The sequence below is a fragment of the Stigmatopora argus genome, chromosome 17 (assembly GCF_051989625.1).
Source record: "Stigmatopora argus isolate UIUO_Sarg chromosome 17, RoL_Sarg_1.0, whole genome shotgun sequence".
NCBI classification, from domain to species: domain Eukaryota; kingdom Metazoa; phylum Chordata; class Actinopteri; order Syngnathiformes; family Syngnathidae; genus Stigmatopora; species Stigmatopora argus.
Window position 1 is genome coordinate 13,989,981 of NC_135403.1, and position 21,119 is coordinate 14,011,099.

At 45.5% G+C, this 21,119-nt stretch overlaps 3 protein-coding genes across 9 annotated transcripts; 2 read left to right on the forward strand and 1 right to left on the reverse strand.

Annotated features, from left to right (window-relative positions):
- Window positions 1–252: 252 nt before the first annotated feature.
- Window positions 253–18,299, reverse strand: LOC144091621 (gamma-aminobutyric acid receptor subunit rho-3-like). Of its 4 annotated transcripts, none has more exons than XM_077624104.1 (14): window positions 17,934–18,299; window positions 17,782–17,841; window positions 11,456–11,747; window positions 7,554–7,674; window positions 6,176–6,453; window positions 5,659–5,771; window positions 3,698–3,765; window positions 3,402–3,625; window positions 2,569–2,651; window positions 2,338–2,475; window positions 2,111–2,198; window positions 1,183–1,244; window positions 981–1,112; window positions 253–909 (listed from the first exon to the last, which is right to left on the reverse strand). In XM_077624104.1, exons 4-14 carry the CDS (start codon window positions 7,620–7,622, stop codon window positions 308–310), a joined length of 1,857 nt encoding a protein of 618 aa, XP_077480230.1. In that variant the 5' UTR covers window positions 7,623–7,674; window positions 11,456–11,747; window positions 17,782–17,841; window positions 17,934–18,299; the 3' UTR covers window positions 253–307. The 4 variants fall into 4 exon arrangements, with proteins under 4 accessions (XP_077480230.1, XP_077480232.1, XP_077480231.1 ...); XM_077624107.1 differs by having other exon boundaries at window positions 488–909; window positions 2,111–2,263; window positions 17,934–17,995; XM_077624106.1 differs by lacking the exons at window positions 11,456–11,747; window positions 17,782–17,841; window positions 17,934–18,299 and having other exon boundaries at window positions 6,176–6,551; window positions 7,554–7,672.
- Window positions 7,813–14,113, forward strand: LOC144091624 (cell adhesion molecule DSCAML1-like). Of its 4 annotated transcripts, XM_077624112.1 has the most exons (9): window positions 7,813–7,951; window positions 9,333–9,434; window positions 9,588–9,746; window positions 11,474–11,725; window positions 11,791–12,102; window positions 12,327–12,653; window positions 12,718–12,822; window positions 12,893–12,955; window positions 13,402–14,111. In XM_077624112.1, exons 3-9 carry the CDS (start codon window positions 9,677–9,679, stop codon window positions 13,455–13,457), a joined length of 1,185 nt encoding a protein of 394 aa, XP_077480238.1. In that variant the 5' UTR covers window positions 7,813–7,951; window positions 9,333–9,434; window positions 9,588–9,676; the 3' UTR covers window positions 13,458–14,111. The 4 variants fall into 4 exon arrangements, with proteins under 4 accessions (XP_077480238.1, XP_077480237.1, XP_077480235.1 ...); XM_077624111.1 differs by lacking the exon at window positions 9,333–9,434; XM_077624109.1 differs by lacking the exons at window positions 7,813–7,951; window positions 9,333–9,434; window positions 9,588–9,746 and adding an exon at window positions 10,638–10,952 and having other exon boundaries at window positions 13,402–14,113.
- LOC144091626 (uncharacterized) lies at window positions 14,685–18,789 on the forward strand. Its single transcript, XM_077624113.1, has 6 exons — window positions 14,685–15,261; window positions 15,608–15,925; window positions 16,186–16,449; window positions 16,739–17,023; window positions 18,219–18,360; window positions 18,434–18,789. Exons 1-6 carry the CDS (start codon window positions 15,189–15,191, stop codon window positions 18,465–18,467), a joined length of 1,116 nt encoding a protein of 371 aa, XP_077480239.1. The 5' UTR covers window positions 14,685–15,188; the 3' UTR covers window positions 18,468–18,789.
- The last annotated feature ends 2,330 nt before the right edge of the window (window positions 18,790–21,119 follow it).

The following is a 21,119-nucleotide window of genomic DNA, read 5'->3' on the forward strand; positions in this document are numbered from 1 at the left end:
AACAATGCAATTGCCACTTCACGTGCCTGACGAAAAATTGGCAAACATACAAATACAGGTTGGAGTTGAAAAAACATTGAAAATCACTGAATAATTAGAATGTTTCTTTCAGCTTCTTTAAATAAATGACATTTAATACAATTAGTAAGATTGTATACGTTTTGTGGTGCTAAATAATTAAAAAATTGTGACTGTATACATTTATCTTTAATTAATTGTGTCTTATGGGTAATCAAAACAATACGCAATGGGTGACTTATGGAATTGTTTATTTTTATTTTTGTAGCGGCTGTTCACAAAAAAAACATCACATCCAGTTGCAAGAAAAAGTACGAATTACTGCAATTAACTCAATCAGTGAAGGAAGGGAATGAATAAAGCCATCTTTTAAATAGATTGGACGTCTATTGCGTTCAATGGCAGCCAAAAACTTGCAAATAAAATCATTATGAGGGTTATCATACAAATTATTGCAACTGTAAATGACTTGAATCCATTTAAATTCATATATATACAATGAAAAACAAATTGCGGAGATTAGAGCGAGTTTGTGCGCCAGCGGCCTCTTGTGGCGACTGAAAGAATCGCCAAATTCCAAGTTTCCCAGTGGAACCATTTCCATATATCTCAGGAGTAGAAACTCCAGTAGATGGTGTTGAAAAGGAGGTAGGAAAGCGGAAAGGCCAGGCGGGAGTACGAGTCGATCATGTAGCTGTTGCTCAGCAGGAGGTCCACGTTCTCGCGCAGCGACCGCTGCCGCCGCAGCCGCAGCCCCTCCGGGGGGCGGGGCTCCGGGGGCGGGCGCTCCGAGGCCACGCCCTGGCGGGAGAACGGCGTCAGCTCCACGTCGTTGTCGTGGAAGCAGCCGTCGAAGGCCATGGCCCGGCTGGCATCGAACGTGGACGGGAGCTGGGAAAAGCCGCGGAGAGGTTTGCTCGTTTGCCCGCTGGGGGGCGCTATCGTCGGTTCTCGCTCTTCACCTTCCCTCTCCTCATCTTCCTCATCTCCTCCAGAGTGGTGCAGTAGTTGACCGCCGCGTACTCGATGACGGAGAGGAAGACGAAGAGGAAGCTGGTCCACAGGTAGACGTCCACCGCCTTGACGTAGGACACCTGCGAAGGCGGGCGCACGCACGTGATTGACGGCAAGCGGGATGGCGAGAGGGGGGGCGGAGTCGGTCACCTGCGGCATGGACGACGACACGCCGGTGATGATGGTGGACATGGTGAGCACCGTGGTGATACCTGCGCAAAAAACAACACGTCGTACCCATATACCGACATGTTAGCTAGTTTCCAAACGTCGGTTGCCCCACCCAAGATGGCCGCCAGCTAGGCCACATATCCAAGTCAACTTTTAGTTGTCAAAGTGGCAGCCCGGGGGCCAAATCTGGCCCGCCGCATCATTTTGTGTGGCCCGGGAAAGTAAATGATGAGTGCCGACTTTCTGTTTTAGGATCAAATTCAAATGAAGAGTAAGATGTATATTAAATTTCCTGATTTTCCCCCTTTTAAATCAATAATTGTCATTTTTTAATCCATTTTTTCTGTGTTTTTAGTTCAAAAATCATTTTGTAAAATCTAAAAATATATTTTAAAAAAGCTCAAATACACATTGTTTTAGATCTATAAAAAACTGAACATTCAGGGCTTTTAATCTAGTTCTTTTAATCCATTAATATAAAAAAATCTAAATATTATATCTAAAATGGTCCGGCCCACGTGAAATCAAGTTGACGTTAAAGCGACCTGCCAACCAACCCGAGTCTAACACCGCTGGTATAGATGTATATTAAATTTCCTGATTTTCCCCCTTTTAAATCAATCATTGTCATTTTTTAATCCATTTTTTCTGTGTTTTTAGTTCAAAAATCATTTTGTAAAATCAAAAAATATATTTAAAAAAAAGCTCAAATAAACATTGTTTCAGATCTATAAAAACGGAATATTCAGTTCTTTTAATCCATTTATTTAAAAAAAATCGATATATTATATCTAAAATGGTCCGGCCCACGTGAAATCAAGTTCACGTTAAAGCGGCCCGCGAACCACTTGAGCTAGGGTAACCGCTCTAAAAAAAAATTTTGTTTTTGTTTTTAGTCCCCGCCTACCGAGAGAGACGCGGGCCGGCACGGCCCGTCGGTCGATCCAGAAGGAGACCCAAGAGAGGACCACCATCAACATGGTGGGGAAGTAGGTCTGCAGCATGAAGAAGAAGATGTGCCGCCGCAGGAGGAAGTTGATGAAGAGACGGTTGTACCAACCTGACAAAGTCAACGATCAACAATGAAAAAAAGCACATTCCCCTCCCTTTAGGCAATTTTTGGCGGCGGCAGACCTGTGCTGCTGTAGAAAGCCAATCCGCTGGAGGGATGAAAGTGCTCCACGAAGAACTGAGACAAAACCATCTCGTCGGTCCTCAGCGACTCGTTGCCGTTTTTCCAGTAGAGCATCAGGTCGTTCTCGTTGTAGGCATCTGTGAAGCGCAAGGCGCTTTGACGTATTTACCCGGCGAGCGGCGTGGAGGATGGCTTATTTTCATTTTTTTCCGTTTTGCCGCGCATCTCACAGCTTTCCAACTCCAGCGAGCAGTTCTGCGTGTCCAGCGGGAAGCTGCTGAAGTCCATGGAGCACAGAGACGTCACCGTGACCCTGAAAGCACCACGGGTAAAAAGCATTCAGCCGCCGGACCCCGTCCGTCTCGCACCGGGGTGACCTTTACGCGGGGGTTGCCGGGGCGACCGGGAAGCAAATTTTGTTGGGGAAGGATGGGGATTTTGGGGGGGGTCGTGAACTTTAGCTGTCGAGGGTTCGATCCCAGGTTCCGACTTTCCTGCCTAGAGTTTGCGTGTTCTGCATGGGTTTTCTCTGGGAAAACATCTATGCTAGGCTAGCTGTTAGCACACTTTTAAGTATACAAGAGAACATTTGCTAACCTAGCTGTGATTGGTTGTCCTCTGTCTCCCCCATTTCTTAAAATTATATTTATTTTTAAATTTAAGTATACAACCGAACAATTGCTAACGCTAGCTGTGATTGTTTGTGTTCTGTCTCCCCCGTTTTTTTTAAATTATATTTATTTTTACATTCAAGTATACAAGAAAACAATTGCTAACCCTATCTCTGATTGGTTGTCTTGTCTCCCCCATTTTTTAAATTGTATTTATTTTTAAATTTAAGTATACAAGCGAACAATTGCTAACGCTCGCTGTGATTGTTTGTGTTCTGTCTCCCCCATCTTTTTAAATTATATTAATTTTTAAATTTAGGTAGACAAGAGAACAATTGCTAACCCTAGCTCTGATTGGTTGTCCTCTGTCTCCCCCGTTTTTTAAAATGTAGGTGTACAACAGAACATTTGAGGCTCAGAAAGAGCGTTTTTTTTTTGCGGGTACGGCTGACCTGACACTGTAAAGGATATTCCCGTCTGGGTAGACGCGCAGCATGATGTTCTCCATGGTGGTGTCGTGGATGAAGGAACGCTTGGAGTGGGCGAAGAAAACGTCGGGCACCCAAATCTTCTTGACCAGCCGCGAGTCGAAGGTGCGGCTGCGGTTGTTGCGGGACGGGAAGGCCAGACGCTCGTCCTTCCAGTAGTGGCGCAGGTAGAGCGTCATGGTAAAATCCTGGACACACACAAAATAAAAAAGATGGATTGGCTTAAGTTTTGAGGGCCACGCCACGCTTCGGGAACCCACCATGTTGACTTCGGAGATGCTGTCGATGCTCTCCACCTGCACGTCGATGCCCACGGGGATAGCGGCTCCTGGCAATTGGAAAATAAATTCATAACTCCATTATTTGGATTTTTTTTTTTAAATCTACTTTTTAAATTGTCAATTGTCTATTACAAGGGTGTCAGACTCGGCTTGGTTCGCGGGCCGCGTTAACGTCAACTCCATTTCATGTGGGCCGGACCATTTTAGATATAATATTTAGATATTTTTTTTATAAATGGATTAAAAGAACTGGATTAAAAGCCCTGAATATTCCGTTTTTTATAGATCTAAAACAATGTTTATTTGAGCTTTTTTAAAATATATTTCTAGATTTTACAAAATGATTTTTGAACTAAAAACACAGAAAAAATTGATTAAAAAATGACAATGATTGATTTAAAAGGCGGAAAATCTGGAAATTTAATAAACATATATACTCTTCATTTTAATTTAATCCTAAAACAGAAAGTCGGCACTCATCATTGACTTTCCCGGGCCACACAAAATGATGCGGCGGGCCAGATTTGGCCCACGCGCCGCCACTTTGACACATGTGGTCTATTACATTCATTGAATTCAATCAAGGACTTTTACATATTTTTCTTTATATTGACTGACTACTATATAATAGCATTATTGTGCTTATCTGTTGATTGATTTTCAATTTGCTTTCATCATGATACCTTTGTATCAATTGATGCATTTGAGTTTCCTACGGCGAGATTTAATTCCACCTGAGCGTTAGCGTGGCAGCCGCTCGATAAACACTTTGTTTAATGAGGCTGCGAAAAGCTCCCACGGAGGGCGTCGTCACGACGACGGCTACCGGGAAGCGCTGACTCATGCGCTCTTTTCAATGTCGCGTTATTTAGCCAAACAAACTTCCTTCAATATGTATCATTTCTTTGCTTTTTTTAGTAGCAACTTCGACTCGTTAGCTAGCATTGACAACTTTCTTCCAACATGCGGCCTCCTTCATTCATTTTCTGAACCGTTTATCCTCACGAGGCTCACGGGGTGGGGGTGCCGGAGCCTGGCAGGGGACCCCCCAGCCAATCGCAGGGCATGAGTAGACAAACAAGCAATCATTCATTGCTAAATTTAGCCAATTTGTTCAATTAGCTAGCCTAGCATGCATGTTTTTTGGCATCTGGGAGGAAAGTGGAGCACCCGGAGAAAACCCACGCAAGTGAGGACAAACCCTTCCACCTGCAAGCAATCATTCACTGCTACATTTAGCCAATTTGTTCAATTAGCTAGCCTAGCATGCATGTTTTTTGGCATCTGGGAGGAAACTGGAGCACCCGGAGAAAACCCACGCAAGTGAGGACAAACCCTTCCACCTGGAAGCAATCATTCATTGCTAAATTTAGCCAATTTCTTCAATTAGCTAGCCTAGCATGCATGTTTTTTGGCATCTGGGAGGAAAGTGGAGCACCCGGAGAAAACCCACGCAAGTGAGGACCAACCCTTCCACCTGCAAGCAATCATTCATTGCTACATTTAGCCAATTTGTTCAATTAGCTAGCCTAGCATGCATGTTTTTTGGCATCTGGGAGGAAACTGGAGCACCCGGAGAAAACCCGCGCAAGTGAGGACCAACCCTCGACACCAGAATTGCGAGGTTGACTCACTATGCCGTCCAAAAATTCAAGACCAACAACGTTGCAGGGTTTTTTTGGTTTTTTTTTCTCGTAGAATCTTTGTTTAAACGCGGGTGATGCAGGCAGGTGACCCGCGCGTATTTGGTCACGCTTTCCCACGTCACCACTTTTGTTTCCATCTGTTCCGTAGCGGGAATATAATCCAGATTAGGGCGCACGACCCCCCGACTCGCACAATAGCCACACGCGAGAACACGCTATCCTCAAGTGGACGCACGCGCCGCAATCTGGGTCAACGGCGAGCGCTTCGATGCGGCTTTTTTGAGGGTGCGTTACCTCCGAAGCCGGGTCGCATGGCAAAGTCGTGCTCTTCGATGCGGAGGAGCTGCTCGCTTTTGATCAGCAGCGTTTTGGTGCTGTCTTGCCTCTTCAGTTTGTAGTCGATACGTCTGGAAAACAAACGGAGAAAAATCATACTTGGCCTTGGTTGAAAAGTCCCTTTATTATGATTTTTTTAATGAAAAAATGTCGCAAGAGACTAAATATAGATTTGAAAAAAATATGGAGTCCCCAAAAATAGATGCATAATATCCAATTTGAGAGTTTTGCTTACATTTAAAACAATGGGAAGACTATTTTAACTGTTCTACTGGATTAGAGCAGGCAGGGCTATGGCTCCCGAGCCACATCTGGCTACCCATTAACCAGTAAATGAAAATGTCTTCTTTTTGTGAACGCATCCATACATTTGTGAGACTATTCAAGTGTTAAATGAACCCCCAAAAGCAGACATTTGTACATATTTTGACCTGTAAATTGCAAATCTATCTCTCAAGGAATGACCGTGGCTCACCCGCCAAACTTGAACTTGCTCTTCTCGCCCAGGAAGACCTCCTTCTGCCTCCGACGTCCCGAGCCGCGTCCTCCTCCGACCACGGCAGCGACCAGGGCGGCGGCCGTCAAGCAGGTCAAAAGGGCCACCTTCATCTCTCGGTGCGTGGGCCCGCTCCTCTTCCTCTTCCTCTTCCTCTTCTTCTCCTCCTCCTCCTCCTTCTTCTCATCTCCGCCGCATGGTCGCCGTTCCGGTGGCGCCGGTCCGTGGCGGCCTTCCTCTTCTCTCTGGTCCTCTCTCTGATTAAAATCGATATCAAAACGTTTCTCCCCACGATAGAGGAATGACACTAATTCCGCTGAGATAATCCTCTTAAAGCCAGCAATCTTTGGCTAACCTACAAACACACACACACACACATATACACACACACACACATATATATATATATATATACACACATGGGGATTTTGCGCCCAAAAAAATCTAGCACCTGTTCGCACGGCGCCTTCCGCTTTTTCTCGGGCGAAAATGAAAAATTGCGTCCTCGCCGCTAATCCCGCCGATACCTCGGGAGAAATCTAATCCCAAAGGCACGTGCGAATCGGGAGGTGTCATCTCGCCCTGATGGGATGATTAATCTCCATTTTCAATCGGCAAAAGTAATTTTTGGGAAAATGGGAATTGAGCTTGTAGTTGCTGCGTTTGGCCACTAGGAGGACTCCCTAGGAGAGTCATAAAAAGGCAATTTTGCCTGGTTTTCGGGTTTTTCTGGTTTTCGGTGCTGGGTGGGCGTGGCTTGTAAAAATAACATCATTTGGAGAAAAAAAAATTCAATCATTTTAAAATATTGAATTGAAAGTTTGGGCGGTCTGGTGGTTAAGTGGATAATGCATCGGTCTCACAGTTCTGGGGTCCTGGGTTCAAATCCAGGTTGGTCTACCTGTGTGGAGTTCACATGTTGTCCCCGTGGGTTTTCTCCGGTTACTCCGGTTTCCTCCCACATTCCAAAGACATGCATGATGGGCTGATTGGACACTCTAAATTGCCCCTAGCTATGAGTGATTGGTTGCTTGTCTCCTTGTGCCCTGTGATTGGCTGGCTACCAATTCAGGGTCTCCCCCACCTCTGGGCCCAAGTCAGCTGGGATGGGCTCCAGCACCACCTAGTGAAGGTCAGAAAAAAACTGATGCCTTTTTTTAAATTACAGTAATCCCTCGATTATCACGTCTTCACTGTTTCACATTTCTTTCTGCTATTAATTATTAAAAACATTTTTAAAAGTTCATAAAAATATGAAAATTCATGCTGAAACTCGTACGCCACTCTCGCTACTAGGACTAGCAAAAAAAAAGTTATAATAGGGGTGAGCCTACTTTGCGATTTTTGGATTATGTACCTCATTTATTGCTGATCCATCCCAGCCAATAGCATCAAACGTCATCCTCAGAACTCCATCCTTCCCCATTCAAACAGATTGGACGTCCACGGCCGTCAATGGCGGCCACCCGGTTAAAAACCTGAATGAATAAAACGCATTCAAGTTGAATGGGTTAAGCTAACAAGCTCTTTGAAAACAACCCCCCCCCCCCTTGACATTTTAACAAAGTGTTGGCGGGTGCGTCCGCCCGAGCAAGCTCCGCCCATTGGACGTGTGTGCGTGTGCATGTGTGTGCGTGCGAGTGCGGCCGTAGTGAGCAGCCGTGTCATTCTCGAAATAACCTGTTCAGCTAGACAAGCTCCGTCCGTCCGCCGTACTTTTCTTTTTGGGAGCCGGCAACTTCACCTCAACTCTGCGTAAGTTCCCATCATTGTTCATCATCTTCTTCATGTTCTTCTTCTTCTCAGTCAGTCATCTGAGAAGGATGGATGGATGGATTGGTCTTTTTTTTGTTTTTTTGAGAGGCCTCACTCACAAGACTTGTTGAAATAGAATTTGATGCTAATTCAAGATGGCTAACCTGCTAAATGTTGGAAAAGTTGGTTCTTCCGCTTCACTGGATTTACAAGATAAAGATCTGGTCACTCTCTGGTTATAAGAGGTCTGATGACAACGTTGGAATATTTAGTCCTAATCCTTTTTGAGGAACGGGACTAACTGAGGTTCTGTTCTCATCTCAGACTCGATTTGGGTCTTGATTTCATGTAATGAATTGGGGTAAACTCTAGTTGGGGTTATATCCTAGGTTGGACTCCCTAAATTAAGGGTGTCAGACTCGGGTTGGTTCGCGGGCCGCATTAACGTCAACTCGGTTTCATGTGGGCCGGACCATTTTAGATATAATATTCAGATTTTTTTTAAATAAATGGATTAAAAGAACTGGATTAAAATCCCTGAATATTCAGTTTTTTATAGAACTAAAGCAATGTTTATTTTAGCTTTTTTTTAAATATATTTATAGATTTTACAAAATGATTTTTGAACTAAAAACACAGAAAAAATGGATTAAAAAATGACAATGATTGATTTAAAAGGGGGAAATCTGGAAATTTAATATACATCTATACTCTTCATTTGAATTTGATCCTAAAACAGAAAGTCGGCACTCATCATTTACTTCCTCGGGCCGCACAAAATGATGCGTCGGGCCAGATTCGGCCCCCGGGCCGCCACTTTGACACCTGTGCCCTAAAGTCTTCATTCTGAATTCATTATAGTCTTGGCTGCTTTCCTCATTTGAGTGCCGAAAAACCTGGTATATTGGTCTTGTGGCAGTTTCGGTCTTCCCTACTAAAACGAAGCCAGTATCTTGGTGCTGTCTTGGACTGGATTCTCCAAAGACCGGCCATTCCCTTTTTGGAGCAAGTCTCTGTCGGCCCTTGGACTTGGTCCCCCAAACATTCGGTCTCGTTTCCGTTTAAATCTCGATACCGTTCTTGGTTCCCACCCCCCAAAAATGTCTCCATTTAGCACAAGTCTTGGACTGGATTCTTGGTCTGTGATCCCCAATTTCTGGCAATGGGGTCTGGATTGTGGTCACCGTACTACAACATATACTACTCTCAATTCTTAAAAACAATAGCACTCCCGCTCGTACTTGACTTTTTGTCCTCACTCGATTACTCCTGTCAATCAAGAGGACTCGGGGTCGCCAATGTTATCACGTCGGCAGCTGCAAAGTTTACACTTACACTTTCTTTTAACGGATCATCAATCATCGCGCTTAATCTATTTTAGCGTCGGCGCGTGACGGGCTGTCGGCCGGCCGGCGGAGAAACGTCAAAACCGAGAGCGTTTGAAGGAATTCGGCGAGAGGGGCCTCAGATTCTGGGATTTGAGGTGATGAAAAGAAGCCAAATGTCCCCGCTTTCAAACCCGCACGACCACATGTCCCGTCACGTTTACGTCTCCCCGAGTCCGCATCCGCCAGAACCGCTCTGTAATTACGCCTTCCTGCTCTTTTTTTTTCTGGTTTTGTGGGGGACGGAACAGCGCGCAGATCCAAAGGGAAAACCTGAAGAAGGGGAGACCGACCGGTCCGCTAAGAACATGGACTGAAGCTGCCGAGGGAGGGAAAAACCATGTCGGCGTGCTTTTGGATCTGGGCCTGCTTGGCGCTGGGGATCATCGGCGCCGTGGCTATCGTGGCAGGTAGGACACAAAAAGGTCTTTGTCTTTGTCCCCTCGAGGGAAGTGAGCCGATTGGATCACATTTCTGGGTAGAACCTCTTAAAGTTGAGGCCGGTTTAAGAAAAATGGTGACTTTCTGAAGCCATTCTGTACACTTTAGGGTCTTTCATTTAGAATCTGCCATCCGTTTTTTTTCCAGAAGGATTTAGTTTTCATGTAATTAGCACATTTTATAGCATAACCGCTAGTATTTTTCTCCATATTGTTACTTTTCAGCTAAATGATGGTATTTTCATCATCCTAACTCAAGGGTGTCAGACTGGTTCGCGGGCCGCTTTAGTTGATTTCACGTGGGCCGGACCATTTTAGATATAATATTTAGATATATTTTTTTATAATTGGATTAAAAGAACTGGATTAAAAGCCCTGAATATTCCGTTTTTTATAGATCTAAAACAATGTTTATTTGAGCTTTTTTTTATATATTTTTTAGGTTTTACAAAATGATTTTTAAACTAAAAACACAGAAAAAATGGATTAAAAAGTAACAATTATCGATTTAAAAGGGGGAAAATCAGGAAATTCAATATAAATCTATACACTTCATTTGAATTTGATCCTAAAACAGAAAGTCGGCACTCATGATTTACTTTCTCGGGCCACACAAATTAATGCGGCGGGCCAGATTTGGCCCCCGGGCCGCCACTTTGACACCTGTGCCCTAACTGAAATGGAATTATGTTCATTCTTGTTAGTTTTTTAAGAGTTGATCTTCGTTCTTTCAAAATGTAAGTCTAGACTTCCCCAGTTTTCAATATCCACGTCACTTTTTTTTTACCATGACACGTTCAATTTGAAATGTCCAAAATTGTACGTGGCTCCATTTGGTGTCTTGGCTAGCAAATGTCCCAGTCAGGCAGCTGGAACCTGCTGGGACAGGTCACCGGCTCCAAAAAAATGCGCCGGGGGGCTCACGCTGACCCCTTCTTGCTCCGTAAGAGCATGTCGACTCATTAGAGGGTTATTTTTGTTTTGTTTTGGTTTTGCTAACGTGAGCCGCAAGCGAGCCAAGTGAGTCAGCGCTTTGCTAGCGTCTATTCTGCGGAATGACGGGAACGTCCGTGCCGTCCGCTAGCGTGCGACGCCCCGGGATTGGTCGGGGGAGTCGGTTCCTGATTTTACGGCCTCGGGGAGGGCGGACAAAAAGAGGAGTCGTTCGTATGCAAGGTACGCCTTCGCTCTGCTACCGGAAAATATGAGTATGTGCTCCACTTCCTCTTATTGGGGCCAAAGAAATCCCTGGTTATTGTTTGAAAGAAATGTGACGAAGCAAACTGCGATGAGGAAGTCAGGCCCGGAATGCGTGTCACTAACAACTGGGTTGTGAAATTTACAATATCATTGCGTCATGAGTTCGGAAGTCGTAAATCAAGGCAAACAATTACTGTGGTGACGTTCAATGAGACCAAAGGGTGATGCATGTCTCCCTCTTGTGGACAAGAAAATATCGCAGCTGAAATGTGCTCTCTTAAGAGTTGCTAGTGAGGTCCCACTTTGTAGTAGACCATAAAAAAGGTCTCAAATATTAAATATAGAGTCAAATTCAACATTGGTGACCCTTGACCTCTTATTGTACTTGTCTAATGACAATAAAAGGCATTCAGTTCAATTACAGATAGAGGGTGGGGGAAAAAGATAACGTATAATGCTAACTAAACTTTGTTTTGTACCTTGACTTCCCGCTCCAGATGAAACAGTCACCTGCGTGGTGTCGGAGCAGTGCCACCTCCCCTGCACGTTCCCGCCGGCGCCAAACTCCAGCGTCCGCTGGTTCCGACAGGACGTGCTGATGCCGGCCGGGGCGTTCCCGGCCACGGTCGAGGACGGCAACGCCACGCTGGTCCTCGGGGAGGCGGGACTCAAGGACCGCGGCACGTACAGGTGCCACGTGCGCTCGGCGCGGGGGGAGCACGACGCCAGGGTGGTCTTAAAAGTGGAGGGTAGGTTCCAGGTCCTGCGTGTCTACAACAAGAGAGACAAAAGTCAATTCTCAAACCAAAACAAGCGGTATTTTGTCCCGATACTTTTGTAGCGCCAGTCCGAGGTCTGACCCTGGAAGTGTCACGGCTAAGCGGTTACGAGGAGATGAAGTGCACGGTGCGGGACGTGTTTCCGCCGCCCAGAGTCACCTGGGCCACGGAACCGCCCACTTTTGAGGACCTGCGACCGGTCACGCGCATGCTAGCCGACAAACGGGGGCTCTACACGGCCGACAGCAAGCTGAGGGTTCTGAAAGGACAGCCGGAGATCATCTACATCTGCAAAGTCAGCACCTCCTACGGGGGGCCCACGTGGACGTCCTCCTTGCGGCAGAGGGGTAAGAACCAACAAAAACGGTACTTTACTATTTTGGCTGATTGGACGGTAGGAAAGACGCTTCTTGAAATTACCTTATTTTCTCACATATAAGCGTTTCAGCCCATTGCGATCTTCTTCAAATAACACGACCCGGCCCCAGTTCGGATCACGTGATTGGATGGGGGACAACGGGGTCAAGTCTTCCCGTGGTTTTGGCGCTCACTTCTAATCCATCTTTGGCAGCAATAACAGGAAAGGAGGGTCGCGACCTGACCATCCCCTGCTTCGCCCCGCCCTACCTGAACGGCCCCACCCTCCGCTGGAGCTTCTCCAACGGCGAGGACCCGACCTACATCCTGACCTACGACAGCCGCTCGGGCCGGACCGTGTCGGCGCCCTCTTGGGACCGCCACGTGGAGCTAGACGGCTTCCGGGTCCCGTTCGGGGACGGCTCCCTACGCCTGATGGCGCCCCAGCGCGCCCGCCACGAGGGCACCTACAGCTGCGTCTTCGCCATGCCGTACAACACGCACACGGAACGCAGCGACGTGGCCATCCACGCGCCCGACGGTGAGCCACCGGGGGGCGCCAGAGGCCCGGCCCCGGGTCTGACCTTTTGACCCGAACTCCGCAGCCAGTCGTGGCGTGTCGCAGACGTCCCATTGGTGGATCGTGGGCCTGGTGGCGGCCGTGGCGGCCCTGGCGTTAGTGGCCATGGTGGTCTACTTGAAGCTGAGAGGTGGGTCTCGCGTGGGTGGGCGCGTGGGTGGGCGTTCACCTCACAAACTAAGTGTTCAAGTCTGTCGCAGGAAACACGGCCAAGGGTTCGTCGCGTGACGTCGAGGAAGAGACGGAGCTGAATTCGGTCAAAGGTACAAAAACTACGAGAATGCTAAGGTCATACATTTCGCGGCCACTAGATGGTGCTATCGTGTTGAAACTGCCGCAGTTCTAAAGAAGAAATCTAATCTTTTTTTTCAATCAAACTATCTGAATTGAAAAATAATAAACACAACATTGGCAGTGTTAATTATTTTTTTTGTTTTAGCTATTTGATCATAAGAAGCAAAATAAAAATAACAATAGAGAAAATAATATGGATAGTATATCATTAAAAATAAAGTAAGACATTAAAAAATATGATAATTTTTTTGCTATTGTTTTTTTACAAATTAAAATTATGAAAAAATGTAAAATGACTATAGTCGTCCAATCTATTTTGACTGTCAAAACTATAAATTAAGATCATGTGTACTGCATTATTACACCAGAATAATCATACATAATGTATTTTTTAAAATATTTCATGTCTTTTCAGACCCGCCCAGTACGCATTTTCCCGTCAGATGCAACAGCCAATCGGCGCTCTCCTGACTCCACCCCCCCATCACCACACACACACACACACACTGGACTATGTACACACAATTTGTAAAACATAAAGAACTGTAATTGAAGGAATTTGGATTGAAATTCCAGGATAAGAACCTTCTGAACTTTTGGACACAGCTGTTGAATGTTTCCATGTTTTTAGTTTGTTTTTTTAAAACAAATTCCCGTATGAAAAAGTCCCCTTTCGTCACCGTGTTTTCAGCTGTTACCACACAAGGGAGAAATTCAATCCAGATGTTTTTGCGAAAGGAGGCCAAAGTGGAAGGCGTGCCGAGTGGATGCCTTAACTAGGCTCGGAATGTTTTCTTTATGGTCTCTGCCTACGTCACGTGCTCCCTAAGCGTCATCCAGTAGACGAGGCCAGAGACAACAGCAACATTTTCAACTCGTGACGGCTGACCTCGTGTCTTCTCCGTGGGGGACGGCGGGGGCCGGGGAGGGGGGATCCGTCAATGTCAACATCTGACTTTGAGAAGGCCACATTAGCGGCAGAGACAATTGCACTCAGCAAAAACTAAATGGTGTGTCTATAAAATGAGTTGTGCTAGTCATAATATTTGCTACAAAAAATTGCTGCACAAATTTGCTACACAAAATTGCGCACAAATTTGCTACACAAAATTGCAGCACAAATTTGCTACACAAAATTGTGCACCAATTTGCTACAAAAAAATTGCAGCACAAATTTGCTACACAAAATTGCGCACAAATTTGCTACAAAAAATGCCAGACAAATTGGCTACAAAAAATTGCCGCACAAATTTGCTTCACGAAATCGTGCACAAATTTGCTACATAAAATCGTGCACAAATTTGCTGCACAAAATCGTGCACAAGCTTGCTACAAAAAAATTGCTGCAAAAATTTGCTACACAAAATTGCGCACAAATTTGCTACAAAAAATTGCCGCACAAATTTGCTTCACGAAATCGTGCACAAATTTGCTACACAAAATCGTGCCAAAATTTGCTACACAAAATTGCGCACAAATTTGCTACACAAAATCGTGCACAAATTTGCTACACAAAATCGTCCACAAGTTTGCTACAAAAAATTGCTGCACAAATTTGCTACAAAAAAATTGCTGCACAAATTTGCTACAAAATTGCTGCACAAATTTGCTACAAAAAAGTGCTGCACAAATGTGCTACACAAAATTGCGCACAAATTAGGATTTACAATCTCAAATGATCGTTACCATCAGAATGTGTTGGAGTGGAAACAAGAGTTGTCTCTGGCACTAATCTGACTCAATCATTCCCGGAAACGCCAGCTTGCTAATGAAGGAGACGGACAGGTCGAACAAGTCCCCAGATTGAAAGGGAGCCCGACGGGATCTCGAAATATCGCATACTAACAAACGAGCACTCCGGATTCCAATATCCAATAAGAATAAAAATGTTGACACCATTTTTGAGGGAGGATTTGAAAAATCGAGGATCGATTCCAAAAGAAAATGGCCAGCCGGCTTGACGTCCTCAATGAATATTCCTGGGCGCCTTGGAGCAGAGATAACATACATGCGTGCTTGCGTGGGCGGAGTCTAAGGAGAATGCAAGAAGTCCCTCCCCGAAGCAGCTTTCCTGGGCGCTCGCGGACGAGACGGATCCGAGGAAGGTAGAAGCGAGGATTTCCAAACTGGACTCGTTCCGAGTCAAGCGCACGGAACGCGGCTTGACCTGGCGGACTTTTGCTTCTGCTACGACTCGACCGCATGGTGATGAAATCTAGGATGCCTGCGCTGGGCGTGGTGCTCGCCACCTTCTTGTGGAATCTGGCCAATGGAGGTAGGGAACAATTCTTCTTTGTTGTTGTTGTTTTATCCAGATCGGAGTAATATAACTTTTGATAAGTACTCCTTCCATTTGAAAACTGATTTCTACTCCTTGGACTAACGTTCAACTTGTCCCACCTAAGCAACCAAATTCAAAGCACCGCCCATTTTTGGTCGAGTGGTGGACACTCCCTTGAAGTTCTTAAAAAAATCCTTTAAGCCAATAAATGTCTTCACATCCTCCATCTCAAATGACAAAAATCTTCTGCAAATGAGAATGCCATTGATCTCTGACCTCTTGACCTCTTGAAATGGTAAATTACAATTTTTACTCCGGTTTTCATGATTTTTTCTTTTAGATCTTGACGTTTGGTGTCGCTGGAATAGCAGCTGCGTTTTAGAGGTGACCTATCCCGCGGGAGATGATTTGCTGGTTCGCTGGTTGTGGCTGTCCGAGGAGGAAGCGCCGGTTCACGCCTTCTACGCCGAGGCCGACCAGCTGGCCAATCAGGACGGGCGCTTCAGGGGTAGAACCTCCCTGTTCGGGGAGAAGCTACGAGAGGGCAACGCATCTCTGCTGTTGAAGAACGTCGTGGTCGGAGATGAGGGAAGGTACAAGTGCGCCGTGGCCACCTTGGCGGGCCAATCAGAGTTCTTCTTCCAACTCCACGTGGAAGGTGAGTGTCCATTTTGAATTGAATCCGACTAGACTGGGATTTAACTGTGTCTTTTATTTAGAACATTAGCTGAAAAAACTTTCACAAAACATGCAAAATACTACAATACTCCAATAGTACTTTAAATATTTTTGTGACCTGATTCCATTGGCACAATGTATACGGTCAATGGAGAAACAAAATGTCACTGTTAAAACAATGTTTCTATAAATTAAACACATTTTTGTTTGACTTGACTTCCAAGAATTTCCACTTTCCAGCTCCAGTCACCATCCAGATTGAAGAATTTAACGAGGAACTGGTCTGCAGCTCAAGGGAGTCCTTCCCCGAACCCCAACTGACGTGGACCACGCGACCCACGTTGCCCCACGCCCTCCGCGGGAACTTCAAGGTCCTCCAAAACGATAGCACGCTGCTATACGGCGTGGTCGGCAACGTGGCGATCCACGCCGAACGCGACGTGGAATACGTCTGCGACGTCGGCAGTTCCAGGAGCGTCGGCAGGGGGACGTGGAGGAGAACAAGTGAGATGTTCTACTCGCCACACCGGGGGTCCGGGGGTGGTTTGCGTCACAACGGGGGTAAAAGGGACGTTCGAAGAGAGCCCAATCATCGACATGGGGTTTTGGGCGGCTGAAATTGCTCAAATTTGAACGCAAAAAACTCCGCCCAATCCTTTCGGTTGGCGTCAGACTTCCGTACTCCGGAACAGTAGGTGGCGCCAATGCTTATAAACAGCAACACGCTCGCCATTTTGCTTCGGATCGTCGTCGTGTAAACATGGCCTGAATCTGAATTAAATTCCATTTCCAGCTTTGAACATCTCCGACACGTCGAAGAGGATCAGGTGTGCGTCCGTGACCGACGAAAGCGGCCTCGCGTGGACCTTCAACACCAGCGAGCTTATCGCTAGCAGGCGCGCCGGGCAGAAATACGCCGTGGCGGACGCCTGGGCGAAGTACGTGGAGGACCTGTCGGAGGACGGGGGGCTCCACCTGCGTGACCTGACGCCCGACCGTAGCGGAGAATACACGTGCGTTCGGCGTAACGCGTCGCAAACGCGCGTTAACGTCGTTTTCTTAAGGCTGGCGGAGAACGGTGAGATCCAATTAGAGCTGCAGCGATCAATTATTTAATTATTTCAGTCATCTATTAATTCGTTGAGGGATCTAATCACAAATATTTAATGTGTTGACAAAAAAATTTAGGAGATGAAAGGCAAAGAAACAAGTGTTTATGCTTGCAATACCTATTTTTGACCAGCACATTTTGTGGCGCACTTACAAAAAAAGGCTAAATCTACTCAAATCCCAAAATTGGATTAAATCTTGTATATTACAAGAAATACAATTTGTAAATCCCATAAACATATATACTCATCTCACATACACATTCATCTCGCTATATAATGTAGCTAACAGCCAAAAATATAATCAAAAATTCACATTGTGTAATACTAAATGCTTAAACACTACTTACATTTGATACTGCTTTTAACTTATTCTCAAACATATATTTTAAAAGTGTTTTATATAAACTAATTTACTTGTACAACATCTTAAAACTAAGCACATTAACCAGCACTACCTACATTAAGTAGTACGTACTCAAATTCAATCTGCTAGCATTGATAACAATTAGCTAGTCGTAACTAGCGCTAGCTTCGTGCTAATCGCTCATTAGCATGACACGAAAACGTTATTATAACCTTTATAATACTAATAGTCAACACTTCTAGAAACCCAATTGGCTGTCGTGAATTCTAAAACAACAAATAGCTTAGCAAATCAACATATTAGAGCACAATTTTAAATTGTTTAGCATTGAAGCTTCATTTCACAACATGTCATGCTTACCGGAGCCATTATTCGACGACCGAAGCTCTTCACGTCGACATAAAAGCACGCTTCTTTCACCTAGAAAGTTAAAAAATCGTTAGACATCGATATAAATTAAAAACGTATTGATTTATATGATTTTCGGGTTATTATTCGTCCCGGTAGCTTACGTTGCTCATCCAAAATGCTCACGGGAGAAAGCTGGTAAAGGAGTTGTAATACTCCGCGCTGCCACCAGGCGACAGTGTATCTTCCCCTCATAAAAAAATAGATAGTAAAGGCCTTGAGATTACCATCACAACGTCCCTTTAATTAGACAATTAATCCAACAAAATTAAATTGAAATTGGATGGCTCATTTACTCGATCGATTGCTGCAGCTCTGCTTCCAGTGTCACAAAAAAAGAAAAATACTATTTGTCAAAACTGTCATTTCAATGCAATCTTCATTTTCAGGTCATCCCAGAGCGGTGCGCATTGAATTGTGGGTGGTGATAGCGCTGTTAGCGGTGTTTTTACCCTGCATTATTTATTGCGTCCTGAAGAAATGCAAGCGCTGCCAACGTGATCGAAAGCCAAGACGAAGCAGACGAGTCTTGTAAGACTCCATTGTCAAACGTAGACACAAGAAGAACAAGAAGACTTCATTTTCTACCGCTTTACCCCACTAGGTTCACGGGGGGTGCTGGAGCCCATCACACCTGACTTCGGGCCAGAGGCGGTCGGAGGACACCCTGAATTGGTGCCCAGCCAAAGCCAATCGCAGGGCACAAGGAGACAAACAACCAATCACTCGTAGCTAAGGACAATATAAAATCCAATTAGCCTAGCATGCATGTCTTCGTAATGTGGGAGAAAACCAGAGTACCCGTTGAAAACCCAGGCAGGCCCGGGAAGAACATACAAACTCCACACGGGTGGACCGACCTGGATTTGGACCCAGGACCCCAGAGCCGTGAGGCCGACGCGCTAACCGCTCGCTCAAGAGTTTATTTTATTTCCTGCAAATAAATCAAAACAACCCACATGTCTCCAATACGTTGATACGAGTGACGAAGCTGTGCTTCTTGTTGACATTTTAAGTGCTGTCATAAGCCAATACCATCTCAAGTATGTTAAGGAGTGTTTTTAGTGGGCGGAATCTGAGGACGATTAGAGCTGTTTGTCGAGTTTGGGTGCTCGTTTGACACATAAAGAAGATCATGGGGATGTTTTCGGTGGCTTCGCTGCTGGTCGTCTTCTTCTGGCAAACGGTGGTCGCGGGTAAGAAGGAATCCGGCTTTCCTTTCTTCATTGGCCCAAATTCAATTCTTTGTCATTTCTATTTCTTCCTGTTCAACTTTACTCTTTATATTACCTAGGACACTCAGGATTTTAAACTTCTAATGAGATGAGAGGCGGAACAAATCAATGATTGAGACATATGTTGGAAAGACATACATTTCATTTGACTCTTCTTTCATTGGGTGTATTCTACAAACCTGTTTTTAATTGTCACTATGAAAATATGATGAAATTGCAACAAGACTTTTTCCTTATTGAAATGCAGTTTTTTTCAAATATCAAATGTAGTCCATAAGAGTACTCAAAATATGATTTTGAAACACAATAACATTAGAAATAATGTTTAAAAATCTACTTGTATCGTTTGATTTTTTTCACTACGAAATTTCAGCATACTCGAAACAAAAGTATTGTATTATCTGGACTATAAATAGCACATTTATTGACTATCCCGGCTGAAACCGACTTAACTCGTCTGCCATTGACGTGGCTATACGCCCACTCCAATGGAATGAACGTTCCTTCGCCTCCGCCCTCCTACTCCAAATGGATTGGACGTCCGAGTCGTTTTCGGAAGGAATAATACGTCCATGTTTTGCAGACGACCCCGTTTGGTGCCGTTGGAACTCGAACTGCGTCTTAGAGGCAAGCTTCCCTGTGGGAGAAGACGTGGTGGTCCACTGGCGCCACATGTCAGCGGGCGAAGTTTACGTTCACTCGTTCTACGAAAACGCCAACCAGCTGGCCCACCAAAACCAACGCTTCCGGGGGAGAACCTCGCTGTTCAAGGAAAAACTCAAAGAGGGGAACGCGTCTTTGCTACTGAGGAACGTCGTCGTCGGAGATAGCGGGACGTACCAGAGCTACGTGGGAACCGACAGCGAAACCACCTGGTCTACCCTCGAAGTCCACGTTGAAGGTAAACCTGGTCTCACCCCACGTTGGCAGGAAAACTACCTAAAAGCTACCAAAAGGTACCGCAACGCTGTTGTTTCGGTTCCACCAAAACGCAAAAATGCGCTCTAAATGACTCTCTATGATGAGCCTTGTAGCAGTAGCACGTAGCATCATCGTTGTCAAGATTCCTCACCGCGAAGACCCTTCATATAGTTTTTGTCTTTGTGTTATGTTTGCCGTGAAGCTCCAGTCACCGCGATCCAGATCCGACGAGTTAAAGACAACCAACTGCTCTGCAGCTCGGAGGGAATCTACCCTCGACCCCAAATCCGCTGGTTCTTCGGGCCCACGTTGGCACCAGCTCCGGACAGCATCCCCAACGTCTCCCAGCAGGCGGAGACAAAACTTTTCAGCATCAACAGCTTGCTACCCCTGATGGGCGACGGCGAATACGTCTGCGAAGTCAGCGCCTCCAACAGCAGCCAAAGAACCACATGGAGGAAGACAGGTGAGACCATCTCAAGTGGGCTAGTTGATGTATCTGGAAGAAAACCATAAGAATCTAATAGTGAGTCCAAGCTGTGGTTTTTGATCTTCGTTTGCAGTGTGTCCCAAAGAGTGGGTCATCGTTTTAGGGGTGCTGGCATTCGTGCTTGTGGTGTTCATCATCTGTTACGAGCTGAAGGATCGGTGTTGCTGCTGTCGCCGTGAACCGAAGACACGTCAAGGTGAGGGGTGTTCTCAAAGAACCGTTGATAGTGGGACTGGAATGTGAAATACTGAAAAACCAATCATCTTTGAATGGTTGTCTAGAGAGAACGGATGGGGAACAAGCGGAGAAGGATCTTCTGAGAGAAAGGGGGCGACGTCACTCGAGGTGAGTTTTCCAGAGTGCATGGAGAAGTTTGGAACGGGAGATGATGCGGACAACTGGACTGGATGCTACCAGGCCTCAAACAATGGACAGGTCTCCACTCTGTCGGAGAAAAATCCAGCTTCGCTAGCAGAATCTGTTGGAAAAAGGCTTGCCAGTCAGTCACAAAGTGGCGTACGGGAAAAACAATCACAGACCATGCGATGGTCATTTCCATCACGCTAACTTGCACCAGTACGAAGTGAGATGCGAACCGCCGAGCGTGAGCTGTCCAAGGATTGTCAAATTGAAAGGACCTGAAA